The sequence below is a fragment of the Mustela lutreola genome, chromosome 4, assembly GCF_030435805.1.
Source record: "Mustela lutreola isolate mMusLut2 chromosome 4, mMusLut2.pri, whole genome shotgun sequence".
Taxonomy (NCBI): Eukaryota; Metazoa; Chordata; class Mammalia; order Carnivora; family Mustelidae; genus Mustela; species Mustela lutreola.
Window position 1 is genome coordinate 83,894,039 of NC_081293.1, and position 20,804 is coordinate 83,914,842.

At 51.5% G+C, this 20,804-nt stretch overlaps 1 protein-coding gene across 5 annotated transcripts in view; it reads right to left on the bottom strand.

Moving 5' to 3' along the window:
• The window catches only part of GPR137B (G protein-coupled receptor 137B), a 63,848-nt gene that overhangs the window by 32,390 nt on the left and 10,654 nt on the right, over positions 1-20,804 (bottom strand). For 4 of the 5 annotated variants that reach the window (XR_009352693.1, XR_009352692.1, XM_059170393.1 and 1 more), the window contains exons 2-4: positions 9,636-9,685; positions 3,121-3,343; positions 971-1,120 (exon numbers count right to left, since the gene is read on the bottom strand). Coding sequence is in view for 3 of the 5 variants with exons in the window: in XM_059170393.1 (XP_059026376.1) it covers positions 971-1,120; positions 3,121-3,343; positions 9,636-9,685 (423 nt within the window). In the remaining 2 variants the exon portion in view is untranslated. The remainder of the gene's footprint in view (positions 1-970; positions 1,121-3,120; positions 3,344-9,635; positions 9,686-20,804) is intronic. The other variant, XM_059170395.1, reaches the window with a different exon arrangement.

A 20,804-nucleotide genomic window follows, 5' to 3' on the forward strand; every position in this document is an offset into this window, starting at 1 on the left:
TGTGTGTCTGTTTTCCTCAGGGGACATAAACTCCTGCTGTGGGGCAGGCAGGCCATCTGTGTGCGTTTGTACCCCCAGCGCTCTGTCCTGCATGACAGACGAAGAACCGGTATTTCTCAAACGAGAGGATGCGACCTCATTCCCATTCTTTTTTTATTTTTGGCTTTTGTGAACAAGAATGCCAGATGATATGTCACTACCTTTGTTCGTGGCTTTATAACTTACGACTCACGAGTTTCTAGCATATTATTAAAAGGGCAAGAATATCATGGGGTCACCGCTGGTAAAATGAGATTTTGCTCACACCTTCAACACCCCAGTCATTTTTGTCTCGATCTTCTCAAATGCTGTCTCCATGCTCCACTTTTAAAAAACCATAGTTTTAGGAATGCCTGGATGGGTCAGTCATTAAGCATCTGCTTTCGGCTCAGGTTGTGCTCCCAGGGTCATGGGATCAAGCCCCGCATCGGGCTCCCTGCTCTGTGGAGAGTCTGCTTCTGCCTCTGCCACTGCTGCTGCTTGTGCTCGCACTCTCTCTGACAAATAAATATAATCTTAAAAAAATAAAGCTTTATGTATTTTCTGAAATCTGCATACAATCTGTTTCACCGAGGCAAACTTCACTTTTAATAAAACCATCTTACATTTATATGGAAGCACTTAAAAATGTTTTAAGTACTGTTTGCCAGGAGCCCCAGAAATTAGTGTGTGTGTGTGTGTGTGTACGCACGCGCGCACGTGCAAGCGTGCCTGTGCACCTAGATGCTAGTTGTCTCAGAAGATGTGAGCTGGGACAAGCCAGGTACTATGATCCCATCTGACAGACATGGACACAGATACCACCCAGGTACATGACGGTCAAGGTCACCCAGCAATGCAGCAGCAAAAGCAAGGAGCCTCTCTCTGCCACATGGGGTGCTGTGAAGCAAAGGGTCGCTGTTCGGGGGACACGTCACCAGTGCCCACTGACCTGGTCTGAGACATTGTACCAGTCGTAATCAAAGGAATGGACATTTTTGCTCTGGGAGAATGACAGGATGAACAGGTTGTAGCAGGCTCGGGAGGTGTAGAGAAGGATGACGGTCACTCCGATGGCCGTCACTTGACACACAGAGGAGCCCTGGAAAAGAGGGAGCCATGAGGGGAGCACCCATTCCAGGTCCAACACACCAGCCTCATCATGCCCTGGCTTCAGACCTGATAAACCCTTCAGCTCTCGGGGCCACAAACCGTGGTGTCCGCTCTCACCAGTAAACCCACACCCAAACCTCACCTCACCCCACACCCCCTCCTCAAATGTCAAAGGATCTCCATACAGATGCTTCCAAATCTGAGAGTTGGTTTGGAGAAGCCTTAAAATAGAGGCCATTTGCCTAAAGCCCAGGTTTGTAAGAATGAGAAAATCAGGTAGTTTATGCTGTTCAATCTCCAGGATCTCCCAACTTGGGAGCCCACTGCCCAGCATCCAGCCCAGGGACAACCGACCCCAGCAAAGTGGCAACCAACCCTAGCAAGGTCGGGGAGCAGTCCTGTGGACCATGGCCCTGGGCAGGGAGCACTTCCTCAAATTCCAGAATCTTCTAGGCTGGAAGCCCTGGTCTCACTCCAGACTTGGAATTACATGGAAATTGGTGATTTGTACCCCCATTTATGAAGCTATCAATTTACAGTCCATTAAAGGGCCCTAAGCTAGAAACATATAGTTAATGTGACCAAAAAAAATGAAACAGGATTTTGAAATTTGCATTGAGAAATCATACATCAACAAGATACTATTTTATTTTGCCAGCAGCAGTTTAACAGCATGTTTGCCACAGGGCTGATCTAAATAGTTATTTGACAACCAAAATGTAACTCTTCCCATAAAAACCACAATTCTGTTTTTTTTAAAGCCTTGGATAGCCCTCACATGGGAGACAGTACAAACAACAGACAAAACTTGTGTCAAAATCAAGTCTGAAATCTGTCAAAACTCATACATGAAAAAACTACTCCTGCCATACTCAAGTCTCGAGGGATCTCGCCAGAGGTCAGCCTGATCACGGATGCCTTGTGAAGGCTTGGGGTTTCTGAGGTCAGATTTTAGTCTACTGGTCACAACTGAAGGCACAATATAATGGGTCACTGAGCTCCCCACGGTTTTCAGACATAAGACTATTTATAGCCAGGTGGCAAAGAAGGCAGACATGGGAGTCGGCCAGACAGCGGGGTCTGCTGGACAGCGGGAGTCCCCCAGACAGGGGGTTAGCCAGACAGGGGGTCCACCAGAGGATATGGTTAGAAGCAGAGGAATTAGAGAAATCATTCAATCATTGCACAAGTGCAAAAACCAAGGCCCCTTCCCCAGCCTCCATTCTTCCCTGGGATTCCCAACCAAGGAAGACTCGGGGTGAGGCTGATCAGGGGCCCAGAAGTAGGTCAGCTCTTCCCTAGAACTCTGGGGAAAGGAAGAGCAAACGGGCATTCTAGGGTGCACAGCACACAGCAAACCAAGCCGGCCTCTCCTGCCGGCTGCCTCCATCTCTGACTGAGAGCATGGTGCAGGGGCCGGCCTGAACTCCAGGGGGCAGTGTCCTCCCTGGAGTGTCCACGGTCTTCTCCTGGGCGCATCAGTCAGTCCTGAGGGGAGCCTCCATCCACATCTGCAGAGCCTGCGGCCAGACCGTGAATCGGAAGCCTGGCTCTCTGTCTCTGGGCTGTGTAGGGCAACGCCAGGTACTGACCTCCAGGGCCTGGTCTCCCAGAGATCTCGGAGGACACCATGAACTTACACAGGCCGAATGCAGATCTCAAAATGCCTGAAACACAGGGCACACTAGGCGAGTGTTTCTACTAGTCTCATCGGCACAAGCAATCAGCGAGTCCTTTAAAATGTTGATTAAACACTGTGTCTACGCACAGACCGCCTCCCTGCCAGTAATTCCTCACACTCCCACACATCAAAGCAACTCTTCTCACGTATGAAGTTCAAGGAACGACACCGCTCCGGGTTTGGGCAGCAGGGTGCGGCCAACCATTTGCAGGTCAGATGTGGAAGGTGTCTGCTGAGTTCTGTCTGTGACTGGGAGACTGTTTTTGGAGTCGGCTTAACGAAGGGATCTTGACCACATGTCCACCTACCTTTGACTCCAAGTAAATGTTGGCCAAGGACATCTTCGAGATTTTGTAGAGACAGATGGAGAGGGAGACCGCACACAGCACGAAGAGCGTGTCGTTGATGGCCACACGCACCGAGACGATGACCTTCCTCTCCCAGCCGCCTGTCTTCACCAGCACCGCACAGGTCAGATTCACCAACAGGAATATGAGGCTGATGAAGAGTGAGGCCAGGTAGAGGGGCAGCCTGGGGAGAACAGAGAGCGCAGTCAGCCCCATGCCCTGCCTGCTGGCTGCGTTTCTGGATCGACCCGCAAGGAAAGCGGGGCCCGTTCCATTAACGGCTGGAAGCGGACACACCAGCGCGGACACGCAGAGCACAGGTTTGCGGAGCAGCTGCTCTCACATGCAGATCACAAACCAGCTACAGACAGTGCCCTCAGGAAGCTGCCCGAGCCCTGCTTTTCCTGCCGCTGGGAGGTGGTCAGATCTGCCGCAGCCCCTGCCCAGGGCTGAACAGACACCAGCTGGCTGGGTCCCTGGCCGTTTGTGACCCACAGATTCCCGAAGCTGCCCGCTTCCTTGTGACCGGGGCACGGCCAATGGACTTCTCAGATGGACTGAAACCCAAGGCCCCAGCCTCCAACTGCTTCAGGACGGCCCGTGGTGTCTACCTCCTTCGGTAAACAAGCCAACAAGGAACAGACGTGCAGGGCTCAAAATCAGACTGGGTCTACGTTGACTACGTCTGTAAATCCAGAAAAAGAAATCTCTCAACTAAAAGCGGTTTTGAGGGGCGCGTGGGAAGCTCAGTCGTTAAGTGTCTCCCTTCAGCTCAGGTCATGATTCCGGGGTCCTGGGATCGAGTCCTGCATCAGGCTCCCTGCCTGGTGGGAAACCTGCTTCTCCTCTCCCACTCCCCCTGCTTTTGCTGCCTTTCTTGCTGTGTCTCTATCAAATAAATAAATAAAATCGTTTAAAAAAAAAAAAAAAAACGGTTTTGAAGCTAGAGTATCCTCTAAAGATGTAACAGACCGGGACGCAAAAATCTGGATGACAGGGCGCCTGGCTGGCTCAGTCATTAGGCATCTGCCTTTGGCTCAGGTCATGGTCCCAGAGTCTTGAGATTGAGTCCCATGTCGGGATCCCTGCTCAGTGGGGAACCTGCTTCTTCTTCTCCCTCTGTCTCTCCCCACTACTCGTGCTCCCTCTCTCTCTCCTGCTCTCTCTCCTGTAATAAAATCCTAAAAAAAAAAGACTCCTGAATGATAGTCCCAGCTCCAGACACTGTCACTGATAGGACCCACGGCAGGGGGGAGGGGACACAGGAGAGAGAGAAGTGTAAGGAAAGTGTGAAGAAGCCGGGCAGAACTCGATGCCAACCGTGTGCTGCCCATGACAGCTAGCACCATCGACGTCCCCAGCTCCCTGCCGTGCCTTTCCATCTTGGATTTTCACACAATGGCAACCCAGGCTCCACCCCACACTCCTTCCTTCCCCTCCCCCTCCCCTCAACTGCCCAGTGTGACCCAGAGACACACAGAGCCAAGACATCAGGCCAGTCTCTCCTGCCAACTGTGGGCTGCGTTTCCTCATCTACAGAAGAGAGATGAGGTCTCCCAGCCCGCCTCAAAGGGCCACCATGAGAATCCACTGGGTTCTGTGCCTTCTTACCGTGTCAGTCCTCTGTCCTCACCCCACAGGACCTCACGGCCTCACCCCAGCTTCCCCTTCGGTCAGCAGCAGCTCCTAGAAAGTCTTCACATCACCCCATCACCCTCACCTCCCAGGTCATCCCCTGCAGACCCCACACTCTCCCAGGTCCCCAGGACCTACTCCCAAACCAAAAGGGGTCAGCTCTTGGTCGCCGTCTCTCCCTGCCTTCCCAGAGCCCCGCTGTCAATCACTCCACGACCCTATGCCTGCCTCCCATTCCCCTGTCTGACCTGCCCCTGCACAGCCCCGGTTCCTCTTCCTCCTCCAAAGTGACAACTCTCATGCTCTCTCCTCCACCCCGGGAAACGCACTTACTCGTGCATCCTCAGATATGGCCTCGGGCGCCCAGGGTTCTACTGCCCCTCTAAAGCCACCGCCCTGTCCTACATCCAGACTCACATTCCAAACAGCCCGCCACGGGAGCCCTGTCCCCTCAGACCATGTCCAAGCCTAACTCCCTAAGTTCCTGTTCCAGGACTCCTCTCGGCTTTCCTATTTCTCCGAAAGGCACCACAGTTTCTTTGTAGTTCTAAACGATAAAGATTATACCCCAGTGTTTTTTTTATTAATTAATTTATTTTCAGCATGCCAGTGTATTCATTATTTTTTCACCACCCCAGTTTAACCAGCTGTCAAGTTCAACAGATTCTTTATTCCTGCTCCCCTCATTGTGGGCCCCCCTTTCCCATCGTCACCGACTGCATGGCCTCGTGCTTCTGTCTAAAACCAACGTGACGGTGTCCAGACTGACCCCCCCACCCTCGACTCCACTCCAGCACCCTCCAGTCCCCTATACTTCCAATCAGTCTCCAGAGCCAGGTCAACCGATGGGCGCCCCTCATCCTAATCAGCCGGCCTGTGTGCTGGCCAGAAGCCCATCCAGGAGGTGTCCCCATCTCCCCATCTTTACACAAGCAGAGCTTTCTGCTTAAAACCTTCCTGCCCTTCCCTTTCTAACCTACCCTACTCCGTGAGCCTCTAGGACCACCTGCTAAACAGAATCCTATCCATCCAGTATTTTTTAGTTCTTTCTTTTTTAGTTTTTTTTTTTTTTTTTTTTTTTGAGAGGATGAGGGAGTGCTCATGCACACAGGCAGGGGGAAGGTCAAAGAGAGAGGGAGAAGCAGGTTCCCTTCCTAGCACGGAGTCTGATGACGACATGGAGCTGGATCCCAGGACCCGGGGATCATGACCTGAGCTGAACTGCCTGGTTTTGTCTCAAAGAAATCAGCTGTGTTGTGAGGCTTAAGACAACATGGGCAAAGTACTTATAATCCAACATTAAGGTCAACGTCAGAGAGAAAAATCGTAAATGTGGCAAAACAACTCTGTTCTGGGAAAGGTAGATGAAAACCTACAACGGAAAACATTACTGTGTCTCCTCAGAGTTGGACGGGGTTTCTGTAGGGCAGGGCGGGGGCAGGGGCTGCACTAGATTTGGTTTCTTTCTTTCCACATGTCTCTATTCACAAACTTCCAATACTTTTCTATTTTCTGTTTTTTTTTCTAATGAGCTTATATAACTTTCATAATGAAAAAAAAAATCTTGCAAAACTGAACTCTTCCCTTGGGGCCTGCAGCTCTGGAAGAGAGATCGGGAGGTGTGGAGAGAGCGTGGGGCAGGGGTGGCACAGAACAAATCCTATGGCAAGGGGGCATTTCCATGGCAACAGTGTTTGACCACCTGCCCCAGAATGACTACTTCTCAGCTCAAACATAGGGTCAGGATAAACAGCCTATAATGAGAAAAAAGACCAAAGGAAAAGGAAATCAGTGGGACTGGGCATCCGGGAGGATGACTCTGCTTGTGAGCCCAGAAGAATCAGCTTCACGCGGGTCTGCAAGTGCATACTGTCGCTGAGGCCGCTGACCGCAGGGCCTGGTGACAGCGGTGCCTGGCCACCGTGGTGCCTGGCCTGTGGACTGCCCATGAGCTCCATGCGCAAGAACTCTGCTCCCTCCAACGGTGAGGGGAGAGTGTCAACGGCTTGTAAAGCGTGGTTTAAATTTCTCTTCTGAGATCTGAGATTCCTTCCAGAATGGGAAAAGCAAAGCCTGGTTTGTTGTGTTTTTAACTCAAAGGTGGAGGGAAAACAATTAAAACACCAAAAATTGGGGGCGCCTGAGTGGCTCAGTGGGTTAAAGCCTCTGCTTTCGGCTCAGGTAATGATCCCAGGGTCCTGGGATCAAGCCCCGCATCGGACTCTCTGCTCAGCAAGGAGCCTGCTTTCCTTCCTCTCTCTCTGCCTGCCTCTCTGCCTACCTGTGATCTCTGTCAAATAAATTTTTAAAAAAAACAAAAAAAAGAAAACAAACAACAAAAAAAACCCGCCGAAAATCGAAGAGTTCTGAGCCCCCACTGCGCGGTATTCACGCCTCCTAAGCCAAAGACTGACAAGCAGAGCCTGAGAAAGAGAAAAACTGAATCACATGGGCATCAACTCCAGCAAAGCTGAGTGTGCGGGTGTGTCAGGGAGAGAGGGGACTCGAGGGGAAATGAAGTGGTTCTTGGTGGGGCTGAGTAGAAACCATCTTCAGAGACATGGAGTGGCTACCGCAGCAGCTCAGGGGAGAAGCTGCCACCACTTCTAGAGTGATGGCTTGTGCTTCTTTCCAAGTGAGCTGTAGTTCAGTCAGGGAAGCCAGCTTGTTCAAAAGCCAACATACCAAAGCACCTTGAGGGATAAATCATGGCCTGAAATGTCTGCAGCAGCATCTAGATTAAGAGAAGTGGGGAATCGGGGCAGCTGGGGGGCTCAGTCGCTGGACATCTGCCTTCCCCTCAGGTCATGATCCCAGGGTCCTGGGATCGAGTTCCCTGCAGAGTGCCTGTGTTCCCTCTCTTGCTGTCTCTCTCTCAAAAAATAAATAAAATATTAAAAAGAAAAAGAAGTGGGGGATCAAACAGAGAAGATGGAAGATGGGCATAAACACGAATAACTCTGAGCATTTCTTTATTATGACATAGGAGTCAAGAGGCTCCTCCCACTGGACTCTCACCCTCCTGGCTTCAAGAAACTCTTCGGTCTTCTCCAGCCTGAACATCTCACCCAGCTGAATTTCTCCTGGTGTTCTCTCTCCATCTCCGCAAACCCCCTCCCACTGAAAACAGCCCATCCTGGTGTCTGCACTTCGGTTCCAGGATCAAGAACTGCACCCCCCAACACACACACTCCCTCACATCTAATGGACCCTACTGCCCAAGGCTCAGAGGCTGAAAACTTCTGAACCAGCCTTCCTTTCTGACCAGTGCTTTCATATTCCACTTCTATGAGAAACCGCATTACCTCAGCTTCAACCAACCACTTCCAAGGTAAGACCAGCTCCACGATCCAATCAGAATCTCTTCCTCCTTCCCAGTCTTCACCCATTCTTGGCTCCCCAGTCCCCAGGTTGATCCATATTTCTAGTCAAGAGGCTGGAGGGTTAGATTATGGGTGTGGAGGAAAGGCCAGCTATTTTCTTACCAGAGAAGGGAAGAGGTTATGTACTTGGAATTGCCCCTTTAAAGGGTTCTCCTTCAGACCAACATATTTTCATGGTGGACCGTCAAGTCCCAGCTGAGTAGTCTAGTAGAAACATGCACCAAACTACCCAAAAAGTAGTGAACAAAGACTTCAAGTTTAGGTGAGAAAAACAAACATGGCGCCCTGAGTCTCATGACTTCTCTCTTGTGCCAGTACTGTCGTATTACTTTCTGAATTTCACTTTCTTTGGATATAAAATGGAGATCAAAATATACATTTTCATGATCTTAGAAGTTCTCATCATAAGAAACAACAAATTTTGTAACCATGTTCGGTAATAGATGTTAACTAGACTTACTGAAGTGGACATTTTGCAATAGGCCAATATCAAATCATCCTGTGGGATACTGGAAACTAATATAATGTTGTATGTCAATTATAACTTGAGAATTTTAAATAAAAAGTGTTCATAAATTTAAAATTACATATTTAAATAAAATACAATATGCACACATTTTTACATATTTTTAAAGCCACAAAATAATTAAATTTCATTTTGATTCAAGAAGGTAAGTGGCTGAAATTGCTTTCTCAGAAATATCTGCTCATGGCACTGGAGCTCGCCTGGGCAGGTACATCAGAACGCCACACACCTGCCCCATGTCTTCTGAATGCCTTGCATCCTTTCCCCTTTGACCAAGTCTGACCATTCTTTTTTTTTTTTTTTTAAAGATTTTATTTATTTATTTGACAGAGAAATCACAAGTAGATGGAGAGGCAGACAGAGAGAGAGAGAGAGGGAAGCAGGCTCCCTGCTGAGCAGAGAGCCCGATGCGGGACTCGATCCCAGGACTCTGAGATCATGACCCGAGCCGAAGGCAGCGGCTTAACCCACTGAGCCACCCAGGCGCCCCAAGTCTGACCATTCTTTAAGCCACTGGTTTCTTTGCTCTTGGGGGTGCTGAGGTCACAGACCTCTAAAAATTTGGGGAAACCTACAAACCTTCTCTATAGGAAAAACAAGCCTATCCACCCCTTCATGTAAACTTGCCACATAATTTAAGGCACTCCCTTCCAGGTTACGAGCCCACCCTTTCAGCCCAGCACTGACTGACTTTCCACGAAACTCCTGTGGCTCTCACAGTACACAGCAGACCAGGCCAGAGACTGCCCAATACCCCAAACATCACCTGCTTCATCGGATTCTGGGAGTTTCAGCATTGTTCAGGATACCTGCACAGGGTGTTGGCTCCTCAAGGACACAAGCTACATTTCTGCCTCAGGCTGCCTAACCAAGTCCTAAATAGTCGAAAATATATTTTCCAAATGAGGATGGAAATCCCCCCAAGTACTTACCGGTATTTGAGTAATTCTGGAGAATATTTTGACTTGGCTTTGAAAATCACCTGCAACGACAGACAGCATCAGAGCTGGGACACAGTATACTGTCACCTACAACCCAGCACCGTCCCTCGCAAGTCCTCTTTCCCTTTACACCAGCTGCCAGGGCCTGGTTCTGAAACTGAGACGTCGGCTTTGTGAGACTGTTTGTTAAGCTAAAGACTCTTCAAGCTCTCCACACAATTCCAAAAGTAAAGATATTTATTAAGTGCCTGCCTTCAGCATCCTGAATGAGGCCCGCATCGGGCTCTGCACTCAATGGGAAGGCTCCTTCTCCCTCTCCCATTCACCCTGTTTTCTGTTCTTTCTCTCGCTGTCTCTCTCCATCAAATAAATAAAATATATATATTTTTTAAATAATGGAAAGGGTGGGGCGCCTGGGTGACTCAGTGGATTAGGCCTCTGCCTTCAGCTCAGGTCATGATCTCAGGGTCCTGGGACTGAGCCCCGCATTGGGCTCCCTGCTCAGTGGAGAGCCTGCTTCCTCCTCTCTCTCTCTGCCTGCCTCTCTGCCTACTTGTGATCTCTGTCTGTCAAGTAAATAAATAAAATCTTAAAAGAAAAAAAAATTTTTAAATAATGGAAAGTGTTAAAAATGGCAGGGGGGAGTAAAGGTATTACTGGTCTACCACAGCCAACTACTTCTCTTAATAAGATTCACACCTATACTTCCCCTAAAGATCAACAGTCCGCCCTCACCCTTCCTTAGAATTTTCACTGGCATCAAATCTGTGTTGTTTGAATGTAAGCGTCCGCCCACACGGGTCTCAAGTTCGGCAGCCTACTTCCAAAGTCTCTGGGCTATCGAAGCATCAAATGACCATTATTTACAGGAGAAAACATCATGTGTCGGAATCTCTCCACATCTTTCGTGTGCTGCCCCATCGCCGATTATGTCCACACAGGGCACAGCGGCCAGCCTGGCAGAGCCTCTGAGGAGGCAGAGGAGAGGGAAGGTAGGTGGCAGCTCCCACTCCAGCTCCAGCTGTGATGTGGCCTCTATGGCCACAGCACATGCACGTGGTGGCTTCTGAGGCAAGGGCAGGTGGCTCCCAGGGGTGTTGGGGGGCTGGCCAGGGGACTGAGATGGGGTAATGTGCTCATGGCTGTGCTCTCCCCAGATCCCTGGTGTCCATGGGGTGGGGGCAACCCTGAAAGAAGGGCGAAGCCCCTGCTGTGGATCGTATCGGGACCCATGTCCCCTGCTGCCCAGCAAGGCCTCTGCACTGAGTTCCCAGACCTGCTCCCAGCCTGGCCTGGCCCTGGCCCCTCTTGGACCCACCCCTCCCCACCAACCTAACACACGCTCTTCCACTTCTCAGCTCTCTTTGCATTCGGGGCTTCTCCCACATTTTGCTCAGTGCCTGAAAATAGCTAAGGGACTGACACATTGCCCGAGCTGGATGGAGGGAAGGACAAGGGAGAACAGGGTGGGCAGCGTGAGAGCGGGGGAAGGGAGGAGAGAACAGGCAGCTCTGGGACCTCTGAGGCCACACAGGAGTTAAATATCATTGCCCCCCTGCCTCAGGAAGACTCAGCGAGAAATATGTGTGCAAGAGGAATATCTGAAGTAACCCCAGGAGATTCTTTGGTGGATCCCAAGTATGTGGCTAAGCGTGCTGACGCGGAGGTCATAGGGAGCCTCCATGGGGACTGTTTGGGTCAGTTCCCAGAATACATCTGCAACAGGAGAAGCCATTTCCCTTGGGGGCCTTCTAAAAGGCATTCCCCTGAGGACCCTCAGTAGGTAATTCTGACTTATATGTGCACAAGAGCCACTGTGGAAAACAGTATGGAGAGCCTTCAAAACATTTAAGAAGAAAGATCATATAATCTGGTAATTCCACTACCGGGTATTTACCCAAAGACAACGAAAACACTCATTTGAAAAGATATCTGCGCCCCTATGTTCATTATTTCCAACAGCCAAGATATGGAAGCAACCTAAGAATCCCCTGACAGATGACTGGATAAAGAAGACAGGGTATGTATACACAATGGAATATTACTTGGTCTTAAAAAAGAATGAAATTTGCCATTTGCAACAACGTGGATGGATGTATGGGGTATTATGCTAAGTGAGATAAGTCAGAGAAAGACAAGGACTGTATGATTTCACATCGATGGGGCATCTGAAAAAAACAAAAACAAACAAGCAGACTCTGCAATGCAGCAAAACTGGTGGTGGCCAGAGGAGAGGTGGGTGGGGGGATGGGTAAAATAGGTGATGGGGTTTAAGATGTACAAGCTTTCAGTTATAAAATAAATAACTCACAGAGATGAAAAGTACAGCACAGGGAAGATGGTCGCTATTGCAATGACGTGGGACGGTGACAGATGGTGACCACACTCATGGTGAGCACGGAGTAATGCACAGACTTGCCCAATCACTATGTTGTACACCTGAAACTATTATAACACTGTGTGTCAATTATACTTCAATTAAAGGGGAAAAAGGAATCACCTGGGGAACTTGCTAAAGATGCAAATCCCACAGCCCCACCTGGGGAGGAGTCTGGGGAGGGGCCCAGGAACCTCCATGTCACTAAATTCCCCAGCCCAGGCGATTCTGACTCAGCTAGTCCAAGGACCACTGCTTGAGTAGCTTCGCAACCATTCACTTACAACACGCGGAAAGAGGTGATCGCAGTAACCGGATGACACAGAGAGTCAGGGCACAGTGCAGAGATCAGGGGATGCTGGGGGTCCACGGACAGCCCCCCAGCCAGACCTCCCTCCAATGTCCAGTCACGCACTGCCACGAGAGACTCTCAGGAACAGACTCCATATCTGGGGAGCAGGACACGCAGATACTCCCACAGACTTTACAGGAAACAAATCTACCCATCCCCCTGCCCCCACTTAAACCACACTTTCCAAGCTTCATAGGTAAGCATTCTGAACCTACAAATGATTTTGCTTCTGACATGACTTCTGTATCTGTCCCACACTGTTTTTTGAAAGAAGTAGGAAGTAGGAGTTGACATTACAAATAAATTGAAATGTCTGGTAATTAGACAAATATGTGGCAAAGGACACTGCCCTTACTGTAAAGGGGTCCTTAGTCCGGCTTCACCTGACAATCTCCCCTGGGATTTTAGGCAAATCCCATCACCTTTGGTGTTTCTCTGTAGCCTGTAAGGAGAAATGTTACAAAACAACCTCTCTTAGGAACAGATTAATGCGGGACTCCAAAGATTTGCTACAAAATATGACCGTTTCACGCAACACAGAACAATGGTTTTGGAAAAATTCTCCTTAAATAGTACTTGGGGACGTTGCTTTTAATAATTCTTTATTATTTAAAAATGCTAGTAGTTTTTAACTAAGAATTCACAGATATTGGGCATCTAAGTTGGTTAAGCATCTGCTTTAGCTCAGCTCATGATCCTGAGGTCCTGGGATCCAGCCTCACATTGGGCTCTCGACTTGGAGGGAGCCTGCCCCTCCCTCTCCTCTGCCTGCTGCTCCTCCTGCTTATGCTCTCTCTCTCATTCTTTGTAAAATAAATAAATAAAATCTTAAAAAAAAAAAAAAAAGAATTCACAGACATCGAAGCACAGAGAAAACACTATAGTATTTTTTAAAAGTGCCTGACCTTGTCAATATGCAAATATTTTTAATACTGTGCCACACTTAGTGGGCTTGGTTGTTGGTGGGTAACTTCAGCCCGAGTGACTCACCCGCCAGGCCTACCCCGGTGCTCCCAGGCACGGCCCAAGCACACTCCACAGGACAGCATCCCCCAGACAGGGGACAACGAGGGGGTCACAACCAACTCAGCTCTGTGCAAAGCGCTAGCAGGACTGAGAGAAAACTGTGACAGTCCTGCCTTCAACAGGCCTACAGCTAGAAAGGAAAGACCTAGAGGTGACGAGCCGGGACGCAGACCAGAAGGCTGCAGCCTCTGCTGGTCTGAGCTCAGGCAGCGAGCAGGTGGGCACCACCTCGTGGGGGGCACCTTGGCCTCCTCCACGCCCAGCCCCCACAGGCCCATCCGCACATGTTCCGCTGGGAGTGGACTGCACAGAGCCAGGTGCGGGAGGCCGGCGTCCAAGGCCAGCCCGGACCCGGAACACCCTTCCTGGAACACAGGGAAGGACAGGGTTTCCAGCTGTGATGGTCAAATACGCGGTCTAGCATGTAAGCCTTGTCGGCAATCACGCGCTCTGCCCCAACGCCTCCCCTTGCACACACTTACTCTGAGCCAGGGCTTCTCAGGGCGTTCCTACAGAATTGAGAACTAATAAATGCTCCTAGAAATTAAGCGTCAAATGATCAAATAAATTTGGAAACTGCTAGGCTACATGGTTTTCCCACAGGGAAATTCCCAGTCTTTAAATGACTGCTGCAATCGAGAAAACACGTAGCACGCAGCAGTTTTCCGAACTTACTTGGCCATTTACAGTCTTCTGAGTGTTCTGAGGAACAGAGTTTGGGAGACACTGCCCTAGCCACCAAGCATGGACAGACACTGCCCATACCACTGTTCACCAGAGCCTTAGTAAAAGTCACGGTGATTGTAACACAACAAAGAAGGGTAACTTTAAAACAATACTCAGACACCCCTCCATTATGCAGGGCCACCAGCCATGCAGCCCCCAGAGCTCGAGGGGTCTATGGGTGAGGCGTTCCACCCTGAGGGGGCCCGGAGCCTCACCCACAGAGTTCAAACTCGTCCCTGCTTGGAGAGGGAAAGTCGTCGCCAGGGAAAGACACAACCTGATCTTGAGGAAATCATCTGATGCTCTCGAAACTAACAGCCAAAGTGACAACCACATCAAAAGACAAGCCTGACCAGGATTTGTAAAACTCAATCCACAGCCAATCATCCGTGACACATCTAGGTCTTAATGCAGCTGGGTGTACTCAAGCTGAGAAAATCCTCCTTTATTCAAGTTAATTCTTAATGTTAAGGTCCTTCAAGTTGCACTTAAATTCCTGGCATTTTTTAACTGCAATGTATGTATACACACAGGCACACACAACCCCACACACGTACAAATACATATGCACATTTTTACAACACAGTGTCTGCCTCCGTTACTTAAGGTGTATAAATATCCGGATCGAGTTTCCAGGAAAATAAATCCCAAACTCTCCTACTCACCCCCACCCCAATCTGTGCTTCAAGAGACGTCATTGAATGTTGATTCGAGCCCAGAACTGGAGCTAAATGCGCTGGGTAAGTGCTGGTCTCTGGCCTGCCGGGGGTCCCTTATCTCACTGCCCATCTCCTACGGTCTGCACTGGCTCCCACTGACGCTGACCGCAGCAGGGCCTGGGCTGGGAGGAGGCAGCTCCTGAGGGAGAGGCAGATGAAGATAAATCACCCGTCCCTACTTTATGGCGCTCCTGACAGCACGGGTTCTGCCTGTTTGATACAAAACCAGACCCATAAAATCGGAGAGGACGAAGACAGAGACTGTGAGAGAAGCTGAGGAACATTTTTTTTTTTTTTAAGATTTTTTATTTATTTATTTGACAGACAGAGATCACAAGTAGGCAAGGGAGGCAGGTGGCAGAGAGAGAAGATGAGGCAGGCTCCCTGCTGAGCAGAGAGCCGGACACAGGGCTCGATCCCAGGATCCTGGGATCATGACCTGAGCTGAAGGCAGCGGCTTAACTGACTGAGCTACCCAGGTGCCCCAGCTGAGGAACATTTGAGGCTGGACGAAAACTCGTGCCATTCTCGGGTTCAGACTGACGGGGCGCAGACCAGGTCGGCAGCGTGGTGCGCGGAATCTGGACTCGAGAACTAAAGATAAGAAAGAGCTGGTCTCTGACCTCAAGAAACTCACAAGCAGACACACACACACCAGAGGTGGGAGGAGGGCAGAGAGGTGTGAGGTGATCTGAGGAGGTGGGGGAAGATGTGGACAGGTGTGAGGGGGTGTGGAAAGGTGTGGGGAGGTGCAAGGAGGCATGAAGTGGTGCAGGGAGCTGCAGGGAGAGGTGAGGAGGTGTGAGGTGGTGTGAGGGGATTTCTGGAAGTGTGAGGTGTGAGGGGTAGGGGGAGGTGTGAGAAGACACGAGATAGTGTGGAGAGGTATGCAGAGGCATGAGGAGGTGTGACAGGATGTGGGAAGGCACGAGAAGTGTGAGGGGGTATGAGGAGATATGAGGTGGGAGGTATGAGGGGGCAGATGAGGTGTGATGAGGCATGAGGGTAAGAGAGAGTGTGGGGAGGTGAGAGATGGGAGGTGTGAGGGGGCATGAGAGGGTGTGAGGAGACATGATATGGCACGAGGAGGCATGAGGCAGGGAGGTGTGAGGAGAGGAGGCTGCTGGGCAAGGGGCACTTCAGCACCCTGGGGAGGGCAGCGTCACAGCCATAGGGCTAGGCCGTGAGGCAGCGGCCAAGGCTGGGAAGGCCCGTCAGGCCTGGGCAGCGGGACGCAAGAGGATGGGATGGGGGTGACCCAGTCAGCAATCAGGGTGCAGGGGTGAGGATGAGATGCAAAGGGCCTCTGTGGGCTGAGCAGGAAGGGGAGACAGAGGCAAATCAAAGACAGAAGGTAAGTGAGGAATGGTCCGGTCGGGGGTCAGGGAGACACAGAGAGTGACCACTCAGGCTACAGCGTTTCTTTCGGCGCTGATGCAAATCTTCCAAAATCGGCAGCGGGAAGGCTGCGCAAGGCTGAGACTACAGCGTCCCTGAAAAGGGGCACCGCCTTGAAGGGGGGGTGTCCCCACAAACACGCAGGAGCGGCAGGGAATGAGCAGAGGAGCAGGGATGGAGGGGCCTGGGCGGGGCCAGGCCCATCAGGGGGGGAAGGGGAGCACTGCAGGGGGGGGGTGCTCTGCGGGAATGAAAGAGGGAGGCCGCGCACAGGGGCTGGGACCATGGTTTTAGGATGGGGAGACCCAGACAATGAGAAGGGCTCTGGGTGTCAGACTGAGGGAGGGAGCAGCCGGACAGCAGAGAGCGGTTGATGGTTGATGGTGCCCCAGAGGGAGGCAGACGGCAAGAAACTGAGGGGGCCCAAGAGCGGTCGCAGAGACGGCCGGTGGCCCTGGGGGACTGTGCGGTCTGGCTGGAACCCTGATGTGCAGGGACAGTCCGAGGTGCTTCCTGGGGAAAGAGAAAGGTGAACAAAGGGACCAGGTCTTTCCCTGCTGTCCCGTTGATGTGTACAGAGTTGGGGAGATCGGGGAGAACAGCGGGGTTTTCCAGAGCGGTCGCCGCCGTGAGGTCTGGAGCGCAGGGCGGGGTAGGAGCGGTGGCCACTTCCCTCAGAAACTGCCACTGCCTCTCAGAAAGACAGCATTTCCCCTCGCAGATGCCCGTGGTCTCAGCATCACTTCCACTGCAATATAAAGTCCCGCCCAAAACTGTACCACAGGAAGAAAGCTGGGTAACTTCCCAAGAGGTCATCCAGGACTGCGGACACCACCATGAGCCATCCTGGCCCCTCGGGTTCTGATTTAATACCAGGTTCCAGGGAGGCAAGAGGGGAAGCTGGAAGCCCCGGCAGACCCCTGAGGCTGCAGCAGAATGTGAGCAACCCCTGGTCCACTTGCGGGCCTGCCTTGGGGGCCATCGGTAACCCCAGGTCTCTTGCACCACCTTTTAGAGGATGCCAGAGGGCCCAGTGGATGACGTCCTCGCTGGGACAGAAGCAAAGAGTCTCTCGAGCAGCTGCTGACCTTGTCCCCTCCCCTCATAAATCACAGTGCCCGACCCTCTCAGCAACTGTTTTCCTCTCTGAACTCCCACTTGCCTGCTTTTCCTCCCACTCACTCACACTGGCATTTGCTGCCTCACCATCATTTTTCCCAATGTCATGCTGGCTGCTTCTGGCAGAACATCCCATGCTCTTCTTTGTGGGTATGACAGTGTCCCTTGTGCATTCAGCAAAATTAAACAAAAGTAACCGCTGTCCCCAGAGGCGGTGTCTGCGTCTGAATGGAGCCCTTACTTCCAGACTCGCACTTGGTTCAGAGGCTCTGTACGCAGTCGTCCTGCTCCACACACCGCCCCGCCTGACCCAGGTCCCTGCGTCTGCCCTTCGGGGCCACTGCTCCCTGGAAATGAACAGGCTGAACAGACACTCCCCACCTGTCCCAGCCCAAGCAGGCTCCAGGCTGCACACACCTGACCTGCTGTGCCGGGGGCCGGCCACGGGCTGAGGCCCCGGGGAGACCCTCCCAGCAGCCAAGCAGGCCGAAGTCAAAAGAAACCAGTATGTCTCTCCACACACTCTCTTTAAATGTGTATACACAAATTCACTTGAAAATGTTATAATTTTGGGCCAGCTGGGTGGCTCAGTCCTTAAGCATCTGCCTTCAGCTCAGGTCAGGATCCCAGGGTCCTGGGATCAAGCCCCGCATCAGACTCCCTGCTCAGTCAGAAGCCTGCTTCCCCCTCTCCCACTCTCCCTGCTTGTGTTCCATCTCTCGATGTCTCTCTCTATCAAATAAATAAAAGTTTTAAAAAAGAAAAACAGGAAAATGTTACAAATTTATGGTAGGTTTAAGCTTCATTATAAAGTATGTCACATATACCCGAAGAAACTACCTAACTTGGGGACTCCTGGGAGGCTCAGTTGGTGAAGCGTCTGCCTTCAGTTCAGGTCATGATCTTGGGGTCCCAGGATGGAGTCCCGTACCGGGATCCCTGCTCCGCGGGGACTCTGCTTCTCCCTCTGCCTACCGCTTCCCCTGTTTGTGCTCTCTCTGACAAATTAAAAAAAATTTTTCACAAAAAAAAAGAAACTATTTAGCTCACACTCATGTACCCATTGCACAGTTCAACCTGCAACACAATCATCTTTGCTCCAGCTCAGTTTTATTTTTAATAAATAAAAAAGGTATCACTGATGCCCCAGACATCTCTCCCCAGTTCTAATCCCTCCCTCCTCTGCAGAGGTAATCACTTTCCGAATCCAGCCTTACCGTTCCCAGGAAGGCTTACGCTTCTACTGTGCGTGCATGCATTCACAAATAACTCACAGTATACCAGTATACTACATATACAAAATACAGAGTACCATCCTGGGTGGTTTTTCACTTCATCTGAACAACATTAACACTCTCCACACCCTTCTGCAACTTGTTTGTTTGCCCATCCTGACGGGTTCACAACGTCTGAACGTTAGAATACACGTTCTCACTAAGGCCCAGTGTCCCCTGTCCACAGGCCGCAGCTGTGTGTCCTTCTCTGGCACAGAGACATGTAAATATGGTTCAGAGTGTGGACTTGAGCTGGCTCACCTCGACCTGAATCCTGGCTCCAAGAGTTGGCAGCTGTGTGACTTTGGAAAAGTTATGTAACCTCTCTGTGCCTCAAGTACCCCATCTGTCAAATGAAAGTAACCACAGTACCCACCTCACAGGTTTCTGAGAGGATCAGGTGAACTAACACACATGCAGCACTGAGACAAATGCCGGGCACCTCGCAGACACTTGGGGTTCAGGTGTTTGCTAGCCCTGCTGCTGTTACTAGTCCTTGTACATGTTCTCAAACCATGACTCTAAATGCACTACTAAACCGTGACCACAGAGGCCTTCTTGACCATAAAAGGAACTTTCACACTCTGAAAGGTTAGGAACCAAGACACATTCGCTGTTCGTGCTTATGGACCCTCTGTGCTGCCCACTTCCTGATACATCGGGGAAATTATGCAAGCTTGAGACGCTGGTCTGCCCAGGTGAGAGTCGGCGGTCAGTTGCCTCCCTCTGAAATTCCCTGTGCTGAGCGCCCTCACTCACCAGAGCAGGGCTGCAGGACAACAACAGTCTCTGAGACCCGAAGGGGGCACTTCTCCCCTTCTGCAGGAATCCAAGGACATGCATAAGTTCTAGGGGGTTGGCCATCTACGAAAGTGAGGACGAGCCTGGTGTCTTCATGGGTGCAGAGACGGGCCATGCATTTAAAGCCATGGAAATCCATGGAGGAAAAAGGCCATAGAATTCTGTGGGTCGATAGCCTGAAGCCTGAAGACAGGTGGGCTCTGTCTGGGTCCTGGGCGGGCCCCATGTGAGGGGCCTCCAGGGAGGTGACTGGGCTCCAGGGTCAGGTCATCACCATTTCAACTCCTGCCTTTGAACTTGGCCAGCTCACAGCCAGAGGAGCGAGTCCGGCTCACTTCCCAGCCTCATGCTGCCGCGAAGAACACAGACAGAGTCCCCAGAAATGAAGTGAGCTGCTTTTGCACGTGATCTCAGGAAGAACCATGACCCTGCCTCGCCTCTGAACTCGCCTGCAAGTGGTGCTAGCTGTCTCCCGGCTTCCTGACCGCTCTGCTGTCCTGTCCCGTCAGGATGACCCGACACCCGAAATGCCGCACAGCGGGGCAAGGAGCAGGACTGGCCTTGCGCCTGGACTGCCCCGACTCTCAGTGCTCACTCGGGGAGCAGAGGGAAAGGTCTCACAGGAAAGCGGCACCTTCACTTGCTTCCTCCCATCCTCTCCTGTTTCCAGTTTCCACCTGTTCCGCCAAGTTCTGCTCCCACCTCCACACCCCAAGTGGCTCAGGACAGCCTCCCTGTCCTCGTCAACAGAACTGGGTTCCATCGGACAGTGCCCACACCACCCAGACCTCCCATTAGGCTCTAGGCCGGCAGGCAGCCCAGGAGGGGCAGTGGAAGCCCGGAGAGCGCCCCTGGCAGTCTGCCAGCAGCATACCAAGCCTGGCCCTCAGTCCCCGCTTACCCTCGCCGGCAGACACCTGAGTGGCCTCAGGGATGTGGCTAGCCAGACAACCTGCTTGGTTCAGCCCTGATGACTTCTCTTTGCCTTTCTGGGCCTTGGTGTTCCTCTGTGAGACAAAAGGGTTAGTCCCAAAACCCGTTCAGGTGCCTTCTACCTTGAAAACTCTAGGACATAAAGGGCCCTGGCAGAGGGCAACCGGCAGCCTGGGAAGCACCACCTGGGCTGCTGCAGCCTGTTTCTCAGGGGCGTGGGCCCCACCTGTCATGGGGAGGAAGGAGCCGGGCCCAGCAGCCCCCACAACAGCCCGGGCCACAGAAGCCCAGTCTTACCCCAGACCCACCAGCTCCGCTGGGCAGAGGCCATGGGGAGAAGACCCGCCATCATCGCCAGCAAGACCCATGTCTCGCTGGGACAGATGGAGACTGACCGTGCAGACTGGCCTCCCAGGCAGGATCCTCTCTCTTCAG